The sequence below is a fragment of the Nannobrachium achirus genome, assembly GCF_963921795.1.
Source record: "Nannobrachium achirus genome assembly, chromosome: 3".
NCBI lineage: Eukaryota > Metazoa > Chordata > Actinopteri > Myctophiformes > Myctophidae > Nannobrachium > Nannobrachium achirus.
In genome coordinates this window covers 24,504,742-24,523,287 of record NC_137812.1, presented here as the reverse complement: position 1 = coordinate 24,523,287, position 18,546 = coordinate 24,504,742, and the positions used below count along the sequence as shown (strand labels likewise).

At 42.5% G+C, this 18,546-nt stretch overlaps 1 protein-coding gene across 1 annotated transcript in view; it reads right to left on the bottom strand.

Moving 5' to 3' along the window:
- The window catches only part of fbxl18 (F-box and leucine-rich repeat protein 18), a 47,407-nt gene extending 30,956 nt beyond the window's left edge, over positions 1-16,451 (bottom strand). The window contains exons 1-5 of the mRNA XM_080721695.1: positions 16,327-16,451; positions 14,261-14,458; positions 6,067-6,416; positions 3,848-3,983; positions 1,186-1,401 (exon numbers count right to left, since the gene is read on the bottom strand). Of these exons, the coding sequence (XP_080577821.1) occupies positions 1,186-1,401; positions 3,848-3,983; positions 6,067-6,416; positions 14,261-14,458; positions 16,327-16,380 (954 nt within the window). The 5' untranslated portion in view covers positions 16,381-16,451. The remainder of the gene's footprint in view (positions 1-1,185; positions 1,402-3,847; positions 3,984-6,066; positions 6,417-14,260; positions 14,459-16,326) is intronic.
- Between the last annotated feature and the right edge of the window lie 2,095 nt (positions 16,452-18,546).

The following is an 18,546-nucleotide window of genomic DNA, read 5'->3' as shown; positions in this document are numbered from 1 at the left end:
GCCCCTAGAGGGCGCCAAAGAATGCCAGGGTATCTCCCATAGGCGAGCGCATTAGCATCCGGGGACTCACGTTGCAGTGACGCGCGTGCTCACGTTCGTGCACGTCATGAAAAGGTCCCGGATGAAAATGGCTACAAAATAGCTATTAGCTTTTTCTCATTTAAAAGATCATTTTTCGGCGATTTCGCCGTAAATAAACCTCGCGCCGCCTCCCTAAAAACACAATCCAGAGAAAATGACCTTCAAAGATGTGGGTTTGCATTGGATTCGGCGGCGATTCGCGGCGGCGTTACTCGTTTACGGCCGGCCGGGGGGCGGCTGGATCTCGGTCACTGGATGGAAAATTTAGGCCGGGGCTTCAGTAGGCCTCGGATCATTTTATTAATTTCATTAAAAAAGCCGCATTAATTCGGGATCGGCATACTGGACGTCGTACCGCCGGCGGCGCCGAACATTTGGTGAACATTGGGGGGCTCAAAAATGTATTTTAAACCATTTTTAATGGAATATTTCGTCGGACCATGTAAAATGGCTCGCTGGAAAGCGTAGGACGAGCCAGGACCACCCACGGCTCTACAAGCAGCTCACGGTAAGTAAAAAAAATTAAAAAATAAATTATTGGATTGAAATAAAGCCGAACTTGTTCGGGATCGGCACAATAAGAGTTAAAGGGAGGATGGCAGTAGATTCTCGCTTATATAACACATATTGAAAAGCACCGATCCGCCATTACACAACAGTATGTTGATGACGAGCGATTCCGGTGAATGACGTGATGACGTCAAACCGGAAGTGTTTACGCTGGACTTCTGGCCTTCAAAATAAGACAACGGTCGTGGATGCAGCCTGCGGGAGGCACGCTGGACATTTTAATCTGTTAATTTCAGGAGCACTAAATGAGTTAAGTTGGATGAAATTAACTCTTGACAGGAATGGGCTAGAGATTTACTTTTTTTCCCTAAATACTCTAGGGTGTTGCACCCTGGAGGCCCAAATGACGCCCCTGACGGGCTCCCTGGCACAAAGATGGAAGTCCATGGGGACATTGGGGGTCCTTGTTATACTTTTTCTATTTTTAAGGTAGGGTAAGTGATGTTTTTGGGTCAAAACAAAAGGTTTTTGTTAAAAGGTTAAAGGACTATTACTGTGATCACGGGTGATTACGTTAAGTGACGGTCCTCCTACCCGCAGGGCGCGCTCTAGGGAGCGAGGGTCCAGCCAGGAGCGAGGAAGCTGCAAGGCCTCCAGATCGCCATGGTGACCCAAGCTCTGGGCCAATGAGGCGGCGGCGGCCCAGTGGGCGGGGTTGGGACCGGGGATGGACACCAGGAAGACCCGGAGGTGCTCCGGAACACGGACACTGAACACGGCCAGGTAGAGGAGCAGCAGCGTCTGGTTGACCTGGGAGCAGGAGAGAAGAGATGCACACGCTCATATGCTTGTTGCTGTCGCAGGGCAGGAACCTCTTATCTTCATATTTTAACTTTGTGTTTTTTGTCGTAATTGAACACCCTACTTAACTCTCCCACCGCTTTGAACGTTCACGTTCGCCCGATTGCGCAAGACCTCTCCGCCAATACGGCGCTCGTTCGGTTCGTTCGTCTGATGACTGTAAGCTGATGAGGGGTCGCGCGGCCGTCTACTGTAAACACATTTTCCGCGGTGATGGTGTAAAAAATCCATTATGCGTTAGATCAACGGAGAACAATTCACTTCCTTGTTGATTTCCTCCGGCTGTAAGGCTCTATGGCCAGTGACTGGTCTTCTTCTTCTTCAACACATAACAGGCAAATTCACATTCATTCTCGCATGACGCCGCCCTCTGCTGCCTGGCAGACCAAAGTGCACTATTGCACAACCCAAAAAAATAAAAATAAATAAATAAATGTCTGTCTGTCTATCTACTATAACGTCGCAAAGGTAAGCCGCTTTTTGATGGCACCAGACCCAATAAATAAATAAATAATCTGGCAGTGGGAAAGTTAAGGGGTCTTCAACGTTTTCAGGCCAAGGACCCCTTAGTTGAGAGAGAGATGAAGCAGGGACCCCCAACCTTTCCATAGATTCCCATATATAGTTTCATTGTTTGACAGCACGATCATCAGTGTATTTTGGATTCGTGTTAACGTGTGTTATCAGATATTTGACCACTTGAACCTTCAATACTTAATAAACTTCACCTTTCGCTGTACTTATGCCTCATTCACACTACAGATATATAGTTGAACGTTTAGTTTGGTAATTCAATGTAATCTCAATGGAAACCAGCTTTAAAGATACAGGAGACGCTCCAAGCAAAGCTTTGAAAGCTTTAAAGCTGGTTTCCATTGAGATTACATTGAATTACCAAGCTAAACGTTCAACTATATATCTGTAGTGTGAATGAGGCATTAGTCTGCTGTTTTTCCCCTCCAAAGCTCTTTGCCGAAAATAGCCGATCTACAAGCTCACAACGCCTCGCAGCGTTGTGAGCTTGGGAATGTCCATATATGGGCAATTGGACATATTGTGTCAGTCTCATGTGCAGGCGCGTAGGCAGCGGTAGGCGAACGAGGCTACTAACTGAGATCTGATCTTGCAAAAAAAAAAAAAAAAAAGTCTCCCTAAAAAAAAAAAAAAAAAAAGGCTCTTATTTCCATTGTGTAAAGGCCTGACTGGGCAGTAGTCCTACAGTGTGGAGAGGACCATAGGCCTATAGAATGTCGCTCAACCAGTTCCATTCATTGACTAGTAGGCGGCCTGGCCATTGAGAAAGTGTTACCCTTTTAGAGATGTAAATTTGGGCTGCCGGCCCATTTAACTCAAGTCGCAACAACAGAGACCTGTAGGATATCCTCTGTTCCAAATGAATAAAGTCCTTAATGTAGTAAGTAAACAGCTTCCAAACACAATATGTGATCATTGTGTTGTTTAAATCCAGCACTGCTGGATTAAGAATTGACGTCTACTCTTGTTGTCTCTCCAGCTGTAGCATATTACAACTCGTTAAGCAAGCCTCTTCCATAAATTTAAGGCCCATTCCCACTGGGCCAGATAACAGATAAAAAATATATCTATAATATCTACCACAGATAAAAGTATCTGTGGCAAATATCTGTGGTAGATATTTTTTTTATCTGTATCTACCATCCACTTTGAATGGAAAAATCACACCCGTGTGAACTGAGCGGTGGTTTACCCACCAACCCCCCCCCCCCCCCCCCCCCCTCCCCTGGGGGTGTGTGTGTGTGTGTGTGTGTGTGTGTGTGTGTGTGTGTGTGTGTGTGTTGATGCACAGGCCAGGCTGGACTCAACAGCACCTCTCTGGTCACCCAGGGTACTGAGGCTACATACACCAGAGGCTACAGACACACAGACAGACAGACACACACACACACACACACACGCACGGATACACACACGGCCACGCTATGGAGACGGTGTGACCACCGCTCAAAAATGGGGGGGGGGGGCTGGGCTGGGCTGGCATTTTGGCTGGCATTTCGCCTACCAAAATGTAATTCCTGGCTACGCCCCTGCTCATGTGGTCTATGACATCAAACATATATGATGTCAGACGTCAGTCACTCCATGTTTGGGAAAATACGGCCACATTTTGTCCAACTTAAGCAACCAACCAGGTCTGTGCATTTGTTATGGTCAAAGTTCATCCCATTAATAGTCTTTAAAAGACAAAGAAGCGTCCATGCACACTGTAGCCAAAGTTCCAATACTATATATTTTAGGACGCAGATGGAAAGTTGATCTCATGCCAAAGCACAACGCTTCTCGCCCTTAGGGCGCTTTACTGGTTATTAGCAGTATTAGTATTAGTATGATTAGTATTAGTATTAGTATTATCAATCACCTCTCCAGGGGCCAATCTAGCGGTGAACTCCTCCAGCTGCTGGTAATGTGGCACGCTACTCTGGCCCACCATTAACTGGCAGCACACGCTGGCGCCCTCTCTGGTCACCTCTGGGATATCAAACTGCAGTACCAGCCTATGGGCGCACACACACACACACACACACACACACACACACACACACACACACACACACACACACACACACACACACACACACACACACACACACACACACACACACACACACACACACACACACACACACACACACACACACACACACACACACACACACACACACACACAGATTTAGATTGTAATTAGAGAAAAGAAAAGATGAGCGTTAAAATGTTTTTATTTACTTCTCTCTGTTGTTTTAGTGATTTTAATGACTTTGATTTCAGTGCATGGGGGCATAGATGCAAGTGCTTAAATGTGTCTTTTTAGACACAATAAGCTGGCAATTTCTTTATTACTATTTATAGTAACATTTATAGTAACATTACTAGTAGTTTCTGAGTATTCTGCTTTGTTTAACAATGTCAGTGAGATACTTGTTGCACTAACTAGCATTGACTGTTACGGTCTCTTTTTGTAAGACACTTTATGTATATATACTTATATATTATTCGCCCCCTCTATTGATGCACCTTCTCTTTATTGGTACTGTACTGCTCTTTTTTTCCCTCTTAACTATCTTTTTTCTTACTTCTCTGTAACTTTGTAAATAACTGTATACTGCTATGCTACAACTGGACAACTGAATTTCCCCCTTGGGATAATAAAGGTATCTATCTATCTATCTATCTATCTACTAGCCCCATAAGTCACATGGGCTTATTGTATCTAAAAAGCCCCCTCCCCCCATATTAGCCAATCAAATTAATTTATTGCAGTTACTGTACTAATTTAACATGGGTGTAATTGACATTAAATCAAAAATATTAGTTAATTAGATGATTTAGCTGTTTTGGGCGTATCCCTCCCACTTTAAATAAAGAATATCTGTAAGCTCTCAACGTGCCTGCGTAGATGGGCTATACACACACACACACACACACACACACACACACACACACACACTTAAAGGAGTAGTTCACCCCCAAAATGACTTTTTTTCTATTGATTACTCATGCCTTGGAGACATAGAGTTCAATAGTAATTTTTGTATTTGTCGCATTCTTAAGACGAAAAAATCTTTTTAGTAAATTTACCCCCATTGATTCCGGATGGGGACCCGAGTGCACTCGGGTGCAACAAGACACACAAGTCACAAGAGGTACATTTTCTGGATGGCGATTCCTGGTTTCTTATTTGTTGTTATTACATGTGTTTTTGTCCATACACTACTACACCACTAAGATACCCATGAACCTGTCAAAATACTTCCAAAACGTCAATGAGGGTTAGGCAGAGGTTAAGGTTAAATTTAGGCATAGTTTTACTGAGGTTAAGGTTAGGGTTAGGTTTAGGCATATAACCACGCACACACACGCGCACAACACCTGGGAATCCCTTGTCATCACGCAGCAATTAGAATTGGCCTTTTAGTGAATTTTGATTAAAAATACACAAATATTGATGATTCCCCCATCTATAGTTAGGTATGCCCATTATGATGACCACGGATATGCTCTAAAAGTGTGGGGAGAAAAAAATACATATTTTTGATTTCACCATACCTTTAATGATCTGATTAAAGCAGGGGTCTTCAACAGGGGGTCCGGGACCCCTAGGGGGTCCTCGGAGTTACTACAGGGGGTCCTCCAAATCTTCCAATCCTTTTTATATTAACAACTTGAACCTTAGTGTCCATATTCTGAGAACTGTAACCAAAAATAGCTGATCTACAAGCTCACAACGCCTCACGCTGCGAGGCGTTGTGAGCTTGTAGATCAGCTATCTTCGGCAAAGAGGTTTGGTGTAGAGGGGAAAAAGAGCAGACTAAGTACATAGTAAAAGGTCAAGTTTATTAGGTAATGACGGCTCAAGTGGTTAAATATCTGAAAACACAAATTGAGATGAATCCAAAATACACTGATTATTGTGCTGAGACTGTCAAACGATGAAACTGTATGGAATCTATGAAAAGGTTGTGGGGGTCCCTGCTTCATCTCTCCCTCTCTCAACTAAGGGGTCCTTGGCCTGAAAACGTTGAAGACCCCTGGATTAAAGGGTGGGTTAGCGATCTGGTTAACCCATAGAGTTGCTCTCACCTGCGTAGCTGGGCGCAGCACGGCACCACGCCGTAGCTGGGCGTGAGCAGGGTCTGCCGCAGCTCCGCCAGGCGGCTCAGCGCGTCCACCGCCTCGGAGCCCAGCTGCGCGGCGTTGAAGCCCGGCGCCACGTCGAAGGCCAGCGCCCTGAGGAGGCCCAGGGAGGAGAGGAGGCGCGACAGGCGCAGGGAGGTGAGGCGGCAGCCGGCCAGGTCCAGGCGCGTCACCGCCCGGCAACGCACCAGGTGCTCCATGGTGGAGCCCGAGAGCCAATAGCACCCGCTCAGGCTGAGGGACTGCACGTGATTGGCCAGCTGCTTCAGGATCTGCCGCACGGACAGGTCACTCGTCTAGAGGGAGAGGGAAAATCAATCTTTAAATGGGTTGGCACCTGGCCCCTATACCTTGCAGAACTCTTAGGCCTTTGCGCTCCACGGGCCAGTTGAGACTGGAAGCCCCAAAGGGCAATAAAAAGACCAGAGGTGACTGAGCTTTCTCAGTCGCAGGTCCCACCATAGATATATATAAGAAGGCTAGATGGTGCAAGGCGGAGTCGGCGGCGTCGTTCACTGGCGGCCATCTTAGGACAGGACCATCCCCCCTGTCCTGCCGGCACGCTGTATGGTAAAGTGCCTGTAAGGTGAGTGATCTGCACACTTAAAAACTCTTTACTCTCTGAAATCTTGACGGATAACGGTTTGGATTATTACAAACATTATTAACGTGGCTATGATTCAGGCTGGTTGACATGTTGAAATTGAAGCTTTTCATTTCGAAAAAAGAGCATGCAGCATAGTTAAGTGGCATGGCTACTTGCACATGCAAGTTCATCAAGACAACAATCGAGATTTTCAAATATTATCAGGTTTTCCTGAGACCAATAACGATTTCATGACAACTAATCTTTTGTCTAAATTACTCCATATGTGCAGTTGTATTTTTTAGCTGCAGGCTAAGAGACAAGAAAGAGGCTGTGCCTGTGAGTGTGAGCTAGACCTATATATTATTACAAAGTTGACAGCAAAGTTACAATGGTGAGAGAGGCAGAATTACATGATTTCCAAGCGGTTTGGTTTGTTAAAATATCTTACATTTAGATACATTGATACAGGGAATTGCTGTCTTTTTGTTTACAGAAATATAGCCTACTGTATGTGAAGATGCCTGATTGTTTTGCTGCCTATGGCTGCTCCAATGAAAGGAGTATCCAAATTGGATCACCTGCCACAAATATGACAATATTATATTATAATTAGGATAATCACTATGTACAATACAAGTTCTGCTGCACAGGAACAACAGGGCTGTGAGATAATAACATTGCAAGAGTGTTGTTGACCCTGGCTTTTAGAAATATTTCTACCACCTGTTTACACACTTTTTAACTCTTTTAGTGTGGTTGTCTAAGTCTTATTCTCAAAGTTTGCATAGGCTAATGCATACATGCATACATACATACATACTGTACATACATACATCCTTACCCTTAAAGGAGTAGTTCACCCCCAAAATGACTTTTTTATATATAGATTATTCACACCATGGAGACTTGAGTTCAATAATATTTTTTTTTTGTGTTTATCACATTCCTAAGACAGATTATAGTAAATTTACCTCCATTGATTCCGGATGGGGACCCGAATGCATTTGGGTCCCCATCCGGAATCAATGGGGGTACATTTATTGTAATAATAATATTAATAATATTATAATAATCTGTCTACTGCTAATTTCAGGATTTGTTGTGCGACGCACTTTGAAGAAGCTGTCCTGTGATGTCTGCCGGGCCAGCCTTGTGACCGATGCTGAATCTGCCTGTAAGGACAAGAGCTACCACCTGCTGACCCTGAAAAGCAATGGAGGTCTGGTGATGCCATCTGTTCTGAAGGCAGCAGAGTGGGTCGTTCGCCAGGCATCTGCAGATTCCAGATGAAAACAGCCCATAGGATAGGAGGATATAGGTTCAGAGGATGTGTTTTTGCTCAGGCATTGACAGTCACCACCCTACACTGATGAAGTTAGTTGTGTCCCTGTTCTAAATATTGCTAAAATGACTACCCAAAATGGTCCTTTTTAAAGGCCATTCGCTCAAACTCTGTGTGCAGATACAGAAGCCTAATTTTGGCTTCGAGCCAATGTTCCTCAGTGGTTTTATATATATATATATATATATATATATATATGGAAACATTTCATCCACAATTCCATGCTGTATTGATCTGGTACCATAGGAGATATAACAGGCCAACAATGATCAAATAAAACATTCTTCTACATTCTATAATTGTGTAGTCTTCTTGTAAAGTAAGTAATGCAGATGTTAAATAATGGGTCATTTATTTTTCCCCAATGGATTTATTTGAGTCTGGTTTACCTCCTTTCAGGCTTTACATTTAAAGTTTACTCCAAGCAAGAACGTATGAGCCCATGAGTAGTGCACTGAATGCCATCTGAGAAAAGGAACCCACTGTGATTTTGCTATTCAGTTCTAATGCTACAGGTATACTTGATGATGGTAAATCCTGTCTGTCTCTCTACACTGCCACACCACCGCCCTCTCAACAGCCCCCCAAAGTTCCAGTCTAACCCCCAACCTCATTGATCATTGTTGAGCTGTTCAATATAATATTGGTCCATTGAACCTTCAAACAGGTGTACTGCATGTAGCCTACTTAAAGCCATACTGTGTAAGATGCCCAACTAGTGGTCATTAGCCCTATAGCAAACCGCGGTCGCGTCCGCGTCTTTCGGACGTGTTTCGTACCTTCAGACCCCCGCGTCTGCCTCCACCTCGCTGAGATCTATCTTTTAAGGGGTCCCTTGTTCCTGTGCGTTCAGTAATTCCAGAGATACGGACTCCTTCACCCTGCCTGGTAGGCGAAATTACCTAGAGAAGGGATGGTACAAACGGGCGACAACAAATATGGCTGCCATAGCGACCCCACTTCAAGATGCGCTGTGATTGGCCGGCAGTTGTATAACCCTCGCTGTGATTGGCCGGTAGTGTGATGACGCAATTTTCGCGCGAGATCCGGTCCACGGCAAGGATCTCAGTTTACATACAGAGAAGGCTTTACAGGCTGAAATTCACGGCGCGGATCTTCTAAAACTTTTGTGATTTAATAGTTAGGAGAATTTTAAGATTTGTTTTATAAAAAAAGTTACATAGTACAACTTTAAATATCAAGGGCCACCAAAAGCTACCTGTGCAGCATGGGGTTTAACAAAAAAAGAAATATCTATATATATATAAATATATTATATATCACCAGTAAGACTCCCTAATCGGGAGATAAGCGACCGTAGGTCACTTATCTCCACAAATAGAGCAAAAATGTGTTTTTCCAAAATCTTCCTGATCCATGTTGATGACATGAGTGTAGACATACTGTGTAGTGATTTTCGTGATTTTAGGGCAAAATCTGAATCGGCCTCATGGTGGCGCTAGAGGGGCATGTGAGAAATGAGGGGTGGGGTCTCCGCGCCGCCAAGGCGGACGAATAGGTACCGGCCCCGGCTCTCCCGGTCGCTCCTAGCCCGAGTTACGGCATTTTATGTGAGCTGCAGTGGCAGGGGGTCCTCCACTGGGGGCGCCACCACTTTTGCATCCGTTCTGGAGCACCAGGAGTGGGTGGTCCCCGGGAATGCCCCGTGAGCAGCCCCGTTGGGGTGGTCATTTGGTAATTTTTGCACATGTGCTCATTTTTTACACTTGGGGGTCCCCGAGGGAGCTGGGGGTCCCTGGAGCTCCGGGGGTCCTTGGAGGTTGTAGTTTGGCAGGTAAGGAGTGTGTGTGCAAAATCTGGCATGGATCGGGGCAACGGTTGCGGAGATATGAGCAGGGCAAAAGTGTGACGTGTGACGTGTGTGACGGACGGACGGACGGACAGACGGACACCTCGAGCAGCTTTCTGTAGTAAGTGCGACCTACGGTCGCAATGATTATTGCTGTTATGACTATAGTTGGTATATATTATGTATGTACTCGTCTAGCTGTTGGTGGTCTGATCTCAGAGGGAGGGGAGGATTGGTCATGTTACTGATTGGGAAATGACTTGCAGTTGCAGTGCTGAAATAAAATGTATTATTTTAGTTAAAAAAGAGGTCTATTTGGTTTTGTTATGTCCTTAAGAAAATATCCTTGAGGCCCCATCTCTAATCTCATATTTTACAGAATGGCAACATGAGACTATTTTATATAAAATAAATATAAGCCAAATGAGACAGATTTTTATTGCGACCGTCAGGGAGCAGTTTACTATGACCAGTAAGACTCCCTAATCGGGAGATAAGCGACCGTTGGTCGCTTATCTCCACAAATAGGGCAAAAATGTGTTTTTCCAAAATCTTACTGGTCCATGTTGATGACATGAGTGTAGACATGCTGTGTAGTGATATTCGTGCATGAAAGGGATTTTGTTTCTGGAAATATGTCTGTGGGGTGCCACATTTGGAATAAAACACTTACATCACACATCTGGATATCCATACAGCCCATGCCTGTGTCCATTTATGCCCATATATCTGATGACATTGGGACAATGATCTCCATATATGGGCATAAAACTTATGTTAATTAGTAAAGCCTGGGGATCTCCATATATGGGCATGAGGGGTACCCTAAAAGGGCATCATCTGGGAATAGCAAATATAGTTATCCTAGAAAGTGAAAATCTTACATCAAAGGCCATAACTACCTACCTACCACCATACTGCATTCCTCATTAAACTACCTACCAGTAAGATGCCTATAGGGAGAAAAGCAAAGGGCGAGGTTGCACCATTTCTTGGTCTTCTGGCCAGTGATGTATATCGGACCATTTAACCATATATGGAGACATCTGGTACCCAAAGATATTCACAGATATGGGCTTAATATTGATGACATAAGGGATCTCCATATATGGGCGTAAAAGGGATTTGGTTCCCCTGGCATCACAGGGATCTCCATATATGGGCATAAAATGGATTTGGTTACCCTGGCAACACGGGGATCTCCATATCTCCATATATGGGCATAAAAGGGATTTGGTTCCCCTGGCATCACAGGGATGCCACGTTTGTTGATGGTCACAAAGGTGTGACGGACGGACGGACGGACGGACGGCCGGTGGAGGTTTTCATAGTAAACTGCTCCCTGACGGTCGCAAAAACCTCCACCGGCCGTCCGTCCGTCCGTCCGTCACACCTTTGTGACCATCAACAAACGTCACACCTTTGTTGATGTTTAAATCGAAGAGTCTTGGTCAAATACTTCTGTTGGTTTCTGCACTGATCATTTATACAATTCAGCTGTGTTTGCTCGTGTCATCATGATGAGGTCATAAATCAGCCATGCCCAAATATAGATTTTACGGGTTTACATGCTTACTCAGTTATTCGTTATGTGAAAGTCCTATGACGTCTATGATATCTGACATCATCATACATACATTCCCTTTTATGCCCATAAATGGAGATCCCCTCTGTAGAACCAGCCACTGACATCACTGTAATGTCAGGGGAACCAAATCCCTTTTATGCCCATATATGGAGATCCCTGTGATGCCAGGGGAACCAAATCCCTTTTATGCCCATATATGGAGATATGGAGATCCCCGTGTTGCCAGGGTAACCAAATCCATTTTATGCCCATATATGGAGATCCCTGTGATGCCAGGGGAACCAAATCCCTTTTACGCCCATATATGGAGATCCCTTATGTCATCAATATTAAGCCCATATCTGTGAATATCTTTGGGTACCAGATGTCTCCATATATGGTTAAATGGTCCGATATACATCACTGGCCAGAAGACCAAGAAATGGTGCAACCTCGCCCTTTGCTTTTCTCCCTATAGGCATCTTACTGGTAGGTAGTTTAATGAGGAATGCAGTATGGTGGTAGGTAGGTAGTTATGGCCTTTGATGTAAGATTTTCACTTTCTAGGATAACTATATTTGCTATTCCCAGATGATGACCTTTTAGGGTACCCCTCATGCCCATATATGGAGATCCCCAGGCTTTACTAATTAACATAAGTTTTATGCCCATATATGGAGATCATTGTCCCAATGTCATCAGATATATGGGCATAAATGGACACAGGCAAACTAGATGGGCTGTATGGATATCCAGATGTGTGATGTAAGTGTTTTATTCCAAATGTGGCACCCCACAGACATATTTCCAGAAACAAAATCCCTTTCATGCCCATATATGGAGATTTCTGATGTCATCAATCCCAGGCCCTGTAAAAAACATGGTTGCTATGGTATGAGCAACTTATGTCTCCATATATGGAGATTCAACTTCAATGAGTAACCATGGCAAACTGTCAACTGCCCGTATGTCTTGATAATTGGTAAAACAAACTTTTGGCCTATTTGTGGAGATAAGCGACCAACGGTCGCTTATCTCCCGATTAGGGAGTCTTACTGGTATTAAATAAATACATTCTTACATTTAATACATAATGTATTAAATAATATAAATATTACTAATAATGGAACTATTACATGTTACATATTTACAATATAAATACAGTGTGTATAGCTAATTGCTTTACTTTACCTATATACTTAATGTTATTTCATATGGAAATCCATGGTTATAATTATTCTAATTATACAGTAACATAGCTACGTTTCTTAGGTTTATAACAAACCAATCCGTTTCAAAATAGGTTGAAAATTGAGCAAGCTCTGGTCATTTAAATAGTACATGCATTATAGACATTAATGTTATACTGGGCGATCGGTCCTGTCCCAAGATGGCCGACCTGTAGCGACGTCAGTCCCCATTGGCCAACAGCGGGCGTGAGCTATCTATCTAGCCTTCTTATATATATCTATGGGTCCCACCCTATGGAATGCACTCCCCTCCCAAGTCAGACTGGCCCCCACCGTCGAGATCTTTAAATCTCGTCTGAATACACACCTGTACGCCCTGGCTTTTAATTCCATTTGAGAGTTCATATGGTTTTAGTTTTGTTTATTGTTTCACTGTCTGACGCGGCTGTGTCTTTTATTGTCAGTGATATTGTTTTCTGCAGTTTTTTTGTTTTCTTATTGCACTGCATGTTTTTCTAGTTTTCCGTATTTTAGCCTTTAGTGTATTTAGCCGTGATTCTCTGTACAGCACTTTATAAACTCTGTTTTTAAAATGTGCTATATAAATAAAGTGGGTTGGATTGAAAAAAGAAACGAGTAAAAAAAAAAAAATGCTGTAGTTGCAGTATTGACTCGCGTGAAGTACCGCACATAAATACCAACATTTCCCCCAGTGAGGAAAAATATTTTCACCATGTGCTATGCCTAGAAATAGAACAGCAGCGTATCGCCGCGGCCTTCCGCGTCCGTTTTGTGTTCCCCTTAAGACTTCAACGCGGGAGACCCGGGTTCGAATCCCAGGTGTTTTTTATATATATTTGTATATGTGTCGGGCGGAAAACCTCTTTCCATATTTTAACCGTTTGTGTGTTTTCATAATTGAATGCCCCACTTGATCATACTACAGCATCACACAAAAGCATAATGAAATAGCAGATCCGCAAGCTCGAAACATGGCGCGAAATGCGTAGAGTTTTGAGCTTTTGCTACAACTGAATTTGAATCCTGAAAAGTAGATCTACCAATTACAGGTGACGTTCAGAACTAGGCCAGAGCGTTACCAACGTGACAAGTCGTGGGTTGTTCTTTTACCGTGTAGTAGGGCATTCACGAATAGTGATTTTTAGTATTCGAATTATTCGACCTCAATGTATTCAAATATCGAATATTCGACAGGACTGGCCAAACTGGCCAAACTGTCAAATATTAAGTAAGCAAGAGGCGAACATTGTGAAAATAGCCGATCTACATGCTCACAACGCCGCGCAAGCATGTAGATCTGCTATTTTTACAATATTTATCTCCGTCACATTAAATGTAACATCTACAATTTAAGTGCTTGTCAGGGTGGGGGTCCCCAGTTCAAATATGTTTATTTTGGTGGTCACAGCCTAAAAAGGTTTGAGAAGCCCTGGTATAGAGCATTAACAAATTCATCCACCAGGGGCATTGACAACTCATTTTTATGACTTCCTATCTAGCCAAGTTTCTTTTCTTTTTTTTTTTCTTTTTTTTTTAAAGCGAATATTCGACTTCCGTGAACAACGTCGAATAGTGACTTTGATATTCGAATATTCAAATATTTGGTGAATGCCCTACCTACCGTGTAGTGCTCGGACAGGCAGACGTGCGTCAGCAGGGTCTTGTCGTGGCAGAGCGCGTGCAGCTTGCGGCAGACCCGCGCCACGTTGAGCAGCAGGTCGCCCACGGGGACGTGGCGCAGGATGCACAGCAGGATCTCGTCGGACAAACCCGACATTCCCACGTAGGCCGAGGTCATCACGTCCTCGTCACCAACAGCCTGGGGGGGGGGGGGGGGGACACAGAGATAACAGAATCATGGGTCATCAATATGTCCTTACACAGCAAGGTCATATTTTAGACCACTTCCAAAATCAAACTGATACGTATATTACAATCTGGCTAGCCATCGTCAAAGAAAAGGGAACGGCCACTCTGTTTTGTTCCTCTTCCTTTCCTGATGCGTAAGCTATCAGAGTCTGTCTCGAGGAGATTACGTATATTATGACCAAAGACATCACTACTGGCATCACCAGGAATACTGGTCCCTCATTGCCTGTTTTGATGACTTTGACAGAGATCTTGGTCCCTGATTGGGCTACGGTCTTAAACAAGAGAGTACACTGACATACAAACAAACATACATACATACATACATACAGTGCATACATACTGTACATACATACAAACATACATTATACATACATAAATACTGTACATACATACACACACATACTGTACAATGAACAGTATGTACATTGTACATTGCGCAAGTACTGCAATTAGTAAGGGGATTTTATAAGATATTTGACCAATCTGCAAAGTAAATCGTTACCAAGAAATTTCTTCACCAATGTGTTTCTAAAGGTGTGTAATAATATGTACTAAAAGGTTGAAATTCAACTCCCGGGGGAAACCCCATAAAAAACTGATTTGTGTTTGTGTCCCATTAATTTACTATACAGGAAAGAAATACAAAAAATAAATATGCTTTAAGTAGCATGTGAGCATTGGTGAAGACATTTCTTGGTAATGATTTACTTTGCAGATTTTCTTATGTTCCCCTTACTAAATCGACTATATATACCCAGCCGATGGCAGTACTTGTGCTCTCTGCTGGCGCAAGTAACAAGTGAAACTTAGAATTGGAACACTAAAAATTTAAAGCCATACTGTGTAAGTTGCTCACCTAGTGGTCATTAGCCCTATAGCGAACCGCGGTCGCGTCCGCGTCTTTCGGCCGTTTTTCGTACCTTCAGACCCCCGCGTCTGCCTCCACCTCGCTGAGATCTATCTTTGGAGGGGTCCCTTGTTCCTGTGCGTTCAGTAATTCCAGAGATACACTCCTTCACCCTGCCTGGTAGGCGAAATTACCTAGAGACTGGATGGTACAAACCGGCGACAACAAAATGGCGACCCCACTTCAAGATGCGATGTGATTGGCCGGCAGTTGTATAACCCTCGCTGTGATTGGCCGGTAGTGTGATGACGCAATTTTCGCGCGAGAACCGGTCCCCGGCAAGGATCTCAGTTTACATATAGAGAAGGCTTTACAGGCTGAAATTCACGGCACGGATCTTCTAAAACTTTTGTGTTTTAATAGTTAGGAGAATTTTAAGATTTGTTTTATAAAAAAAGTTACATAGTACAACTTTAAGCTGATAAATGGATACCATCTCCTGGTTGGCTGAACTTTGTCACCAAACTGAAAATGTATTTTCTGTTCATTAAAGAGCTGGAGAGACAAGGAGACCTCTGTTACTGAACACTCAATGATTATATCAGAAAGAACACAGTGATTAACAACATTATTTTAGTTTTATCCATATCACTTACTCTCCCTTTAAATGTGTTTCATAAATAAACTTATTGAGTATAGTGCCAATCAAAAACAGTCTGTGACATGAAGGCAATACCACTGTGTGTGCAGCAGCACAATAATTTGCTTGAATAGGGGCACTTAAAATACACGTCAAAAGGTTAATTACACAGAGGTGTAATAATCACAATTCCCATTACAAGGACAAATTCTTGCAATGAAATCTCCATAGGCTGTCATCATCAGTTCTGGCTAAACTAGCTTACAGTTTACAGTTAGCTAAACAAAGGTAGCTGGGTAACACAAACGTCAGTTGAACGTGGTCTAACCTGTACAATTTGATAGTCCATGTCCTCCACTATTCCTGCTATAGATGTACTCATAGTTGTTGCTGTTTTAAACTTGTGTGTGAGGCAGCAGGTTATGACAGAAGAAGCTTCATTGATAACTGTAACAGATCTCTCCCTCTGGATGGAATCCAATCGGCCTGAGCCACAGAACACCACCGGAACGTTTTGACAGACGGACACGTTTCCTGTTACAGCCCAAGCGTTGCCAGATTTTGGGAGAAAAATAAGCACGACCACTTTGATATGGAGTTAGATTAAAACATGTGTTTTGTTCGATATTTTTATCTCTAAAATATTTTTATTTTGTTTTATAGTTAATAATTAAAAAAACAAATATAGCCTAACTCCCATATGATACAATTTGAAAATAGCCAAGCCGATCTACAAGCTCATTCTGATTTCAAAAAATAAATCTGTAACGGGGGTCCCTGGCACAACACAAACATATTTTTGGATGGGGATATGTGGACAAATCAGTCTTTGGAACGAATAGGCTAAATATTAATTTAGGGGTCCTTGACATTAAAATGATTGATGAGTGGTTTAATCAACATTTAGGAAACAAGCCCAAATAAGCAACTGAACTTTAGAAACAAGACCCAAAAAGAACTGCACCCCGCAAACTATCAATATTTACAAGCGACTTTACAGAAAAAACAAAGCCCAAAGTCGCTTTAAATAAGCAGATTCACAAGACGTGTCAAAAATAGGTCTGCTACAAATACTAGACTTTTTATGTTCTTCTTCTTTTGTAATGTCTGTTTTTTGTCTTTTGAAAAAGGTTAACACAAATATGATAAAGTAACCTACCAATTACATTTTGATTAGAAAAAAGTCATTACATAGGCTACAAGATCTTTTAACAAGACAAAAAGAAAGTAACTGGGAGAAAATTATTGGTTAATATCATTTAGTATAGCTATTCTTTCATAAAATGAGATGTTCTGAAAGCTTTCTTGGCATTTATTTGTTTCATTGTTTGCTTGTTTGTTTTTTTCCTTTTAAAAAGAGTCAAGGGCAGAGGGAGAGAAAATAACCCTATGTGTCCGTCCATATTTAACGTGATGCAAAAGCTGATGTAACATTTTCATGCTCATCCAATAAGCTAATATACTTCCTCCATTGGGAGCATAAATGAGTCACCACTGTAGGTGATTCATAGGACCTATGGTCCATCCTATGAATGACCATAGAATATGATTGGACATAAATCACAGTAAGAAAATGTACCCCTACAATGTGTACCTTCTTTCAATGTGTACCACATAGTTCTTAATTTTGTTGTTCGATCAAGACATTTATCTGCTTACTAAAGTGCTGGAAAGAGGGAGACTCCTGAACAAACATTCTAGGTGAATACAATTGAAATCAAGAGCTATTTAACACTTATTTTAACTAAATAACCTACCTTCAAGCTCCATTTTTTATTTTATTTTGAGCCAATGAAATTACCAAAATAGGGACGCCAGGCTGGAAGTGGTCAAGAAAGACTGACTTATATTAAATGTAAGCACCATGTGAATGAGGCAGTGAAACAAATTCCCATTGGTCCATTCTTCGCTTTGAACCAACCATGCCTGATGAAAGTCTGAACGATTTTACCATTAAATATACATCATGTTTAATTCTGAGTGCAGACAGCATGTGACTCCCCCTTCCATCTTCTACTTTGAACCAACTAGACAGATAATTCTTTCCACTCGAACCTCTCGTAGTTGTAAAGTAGTGAGGAAATTGCCACTCCAGGTAAACTTGTGAACCAGCCTACATTAATAGTTTTAGGTCAGCGCTTCTACAAGAGTTCAAACCTTCAGCCTTCCTTGATCCCACCTTGACGAGCACTCGAGTTGTTGGGCATTACATTGTAGTTTGATGAGTCTATTAATTTTTTTTTTTTAAAAGAAGAAGGCGGCAGATATTCTTTAGACACTAGGTATGTTTACGATCAGAAAAATGTTGCACATTAATATACTATCGGGGGAAGCCTCAAAGTAATTTGGGGACCCCCAGTTTAGGAACCACTGTGCGACACCCTTAGTTGAAAATGTGGGTGGGCAACAACAACCTGGACCAAATCCACAGGTGTAGTAAATGTCTAAATCTTGAGAATGAACAGGATTAAAAGACAACGGAAAGAACATTTTTTTTTTTTCACATGTGCACTTTTATTGGGCTCTTACTGGTCAGTGTAGACTAATG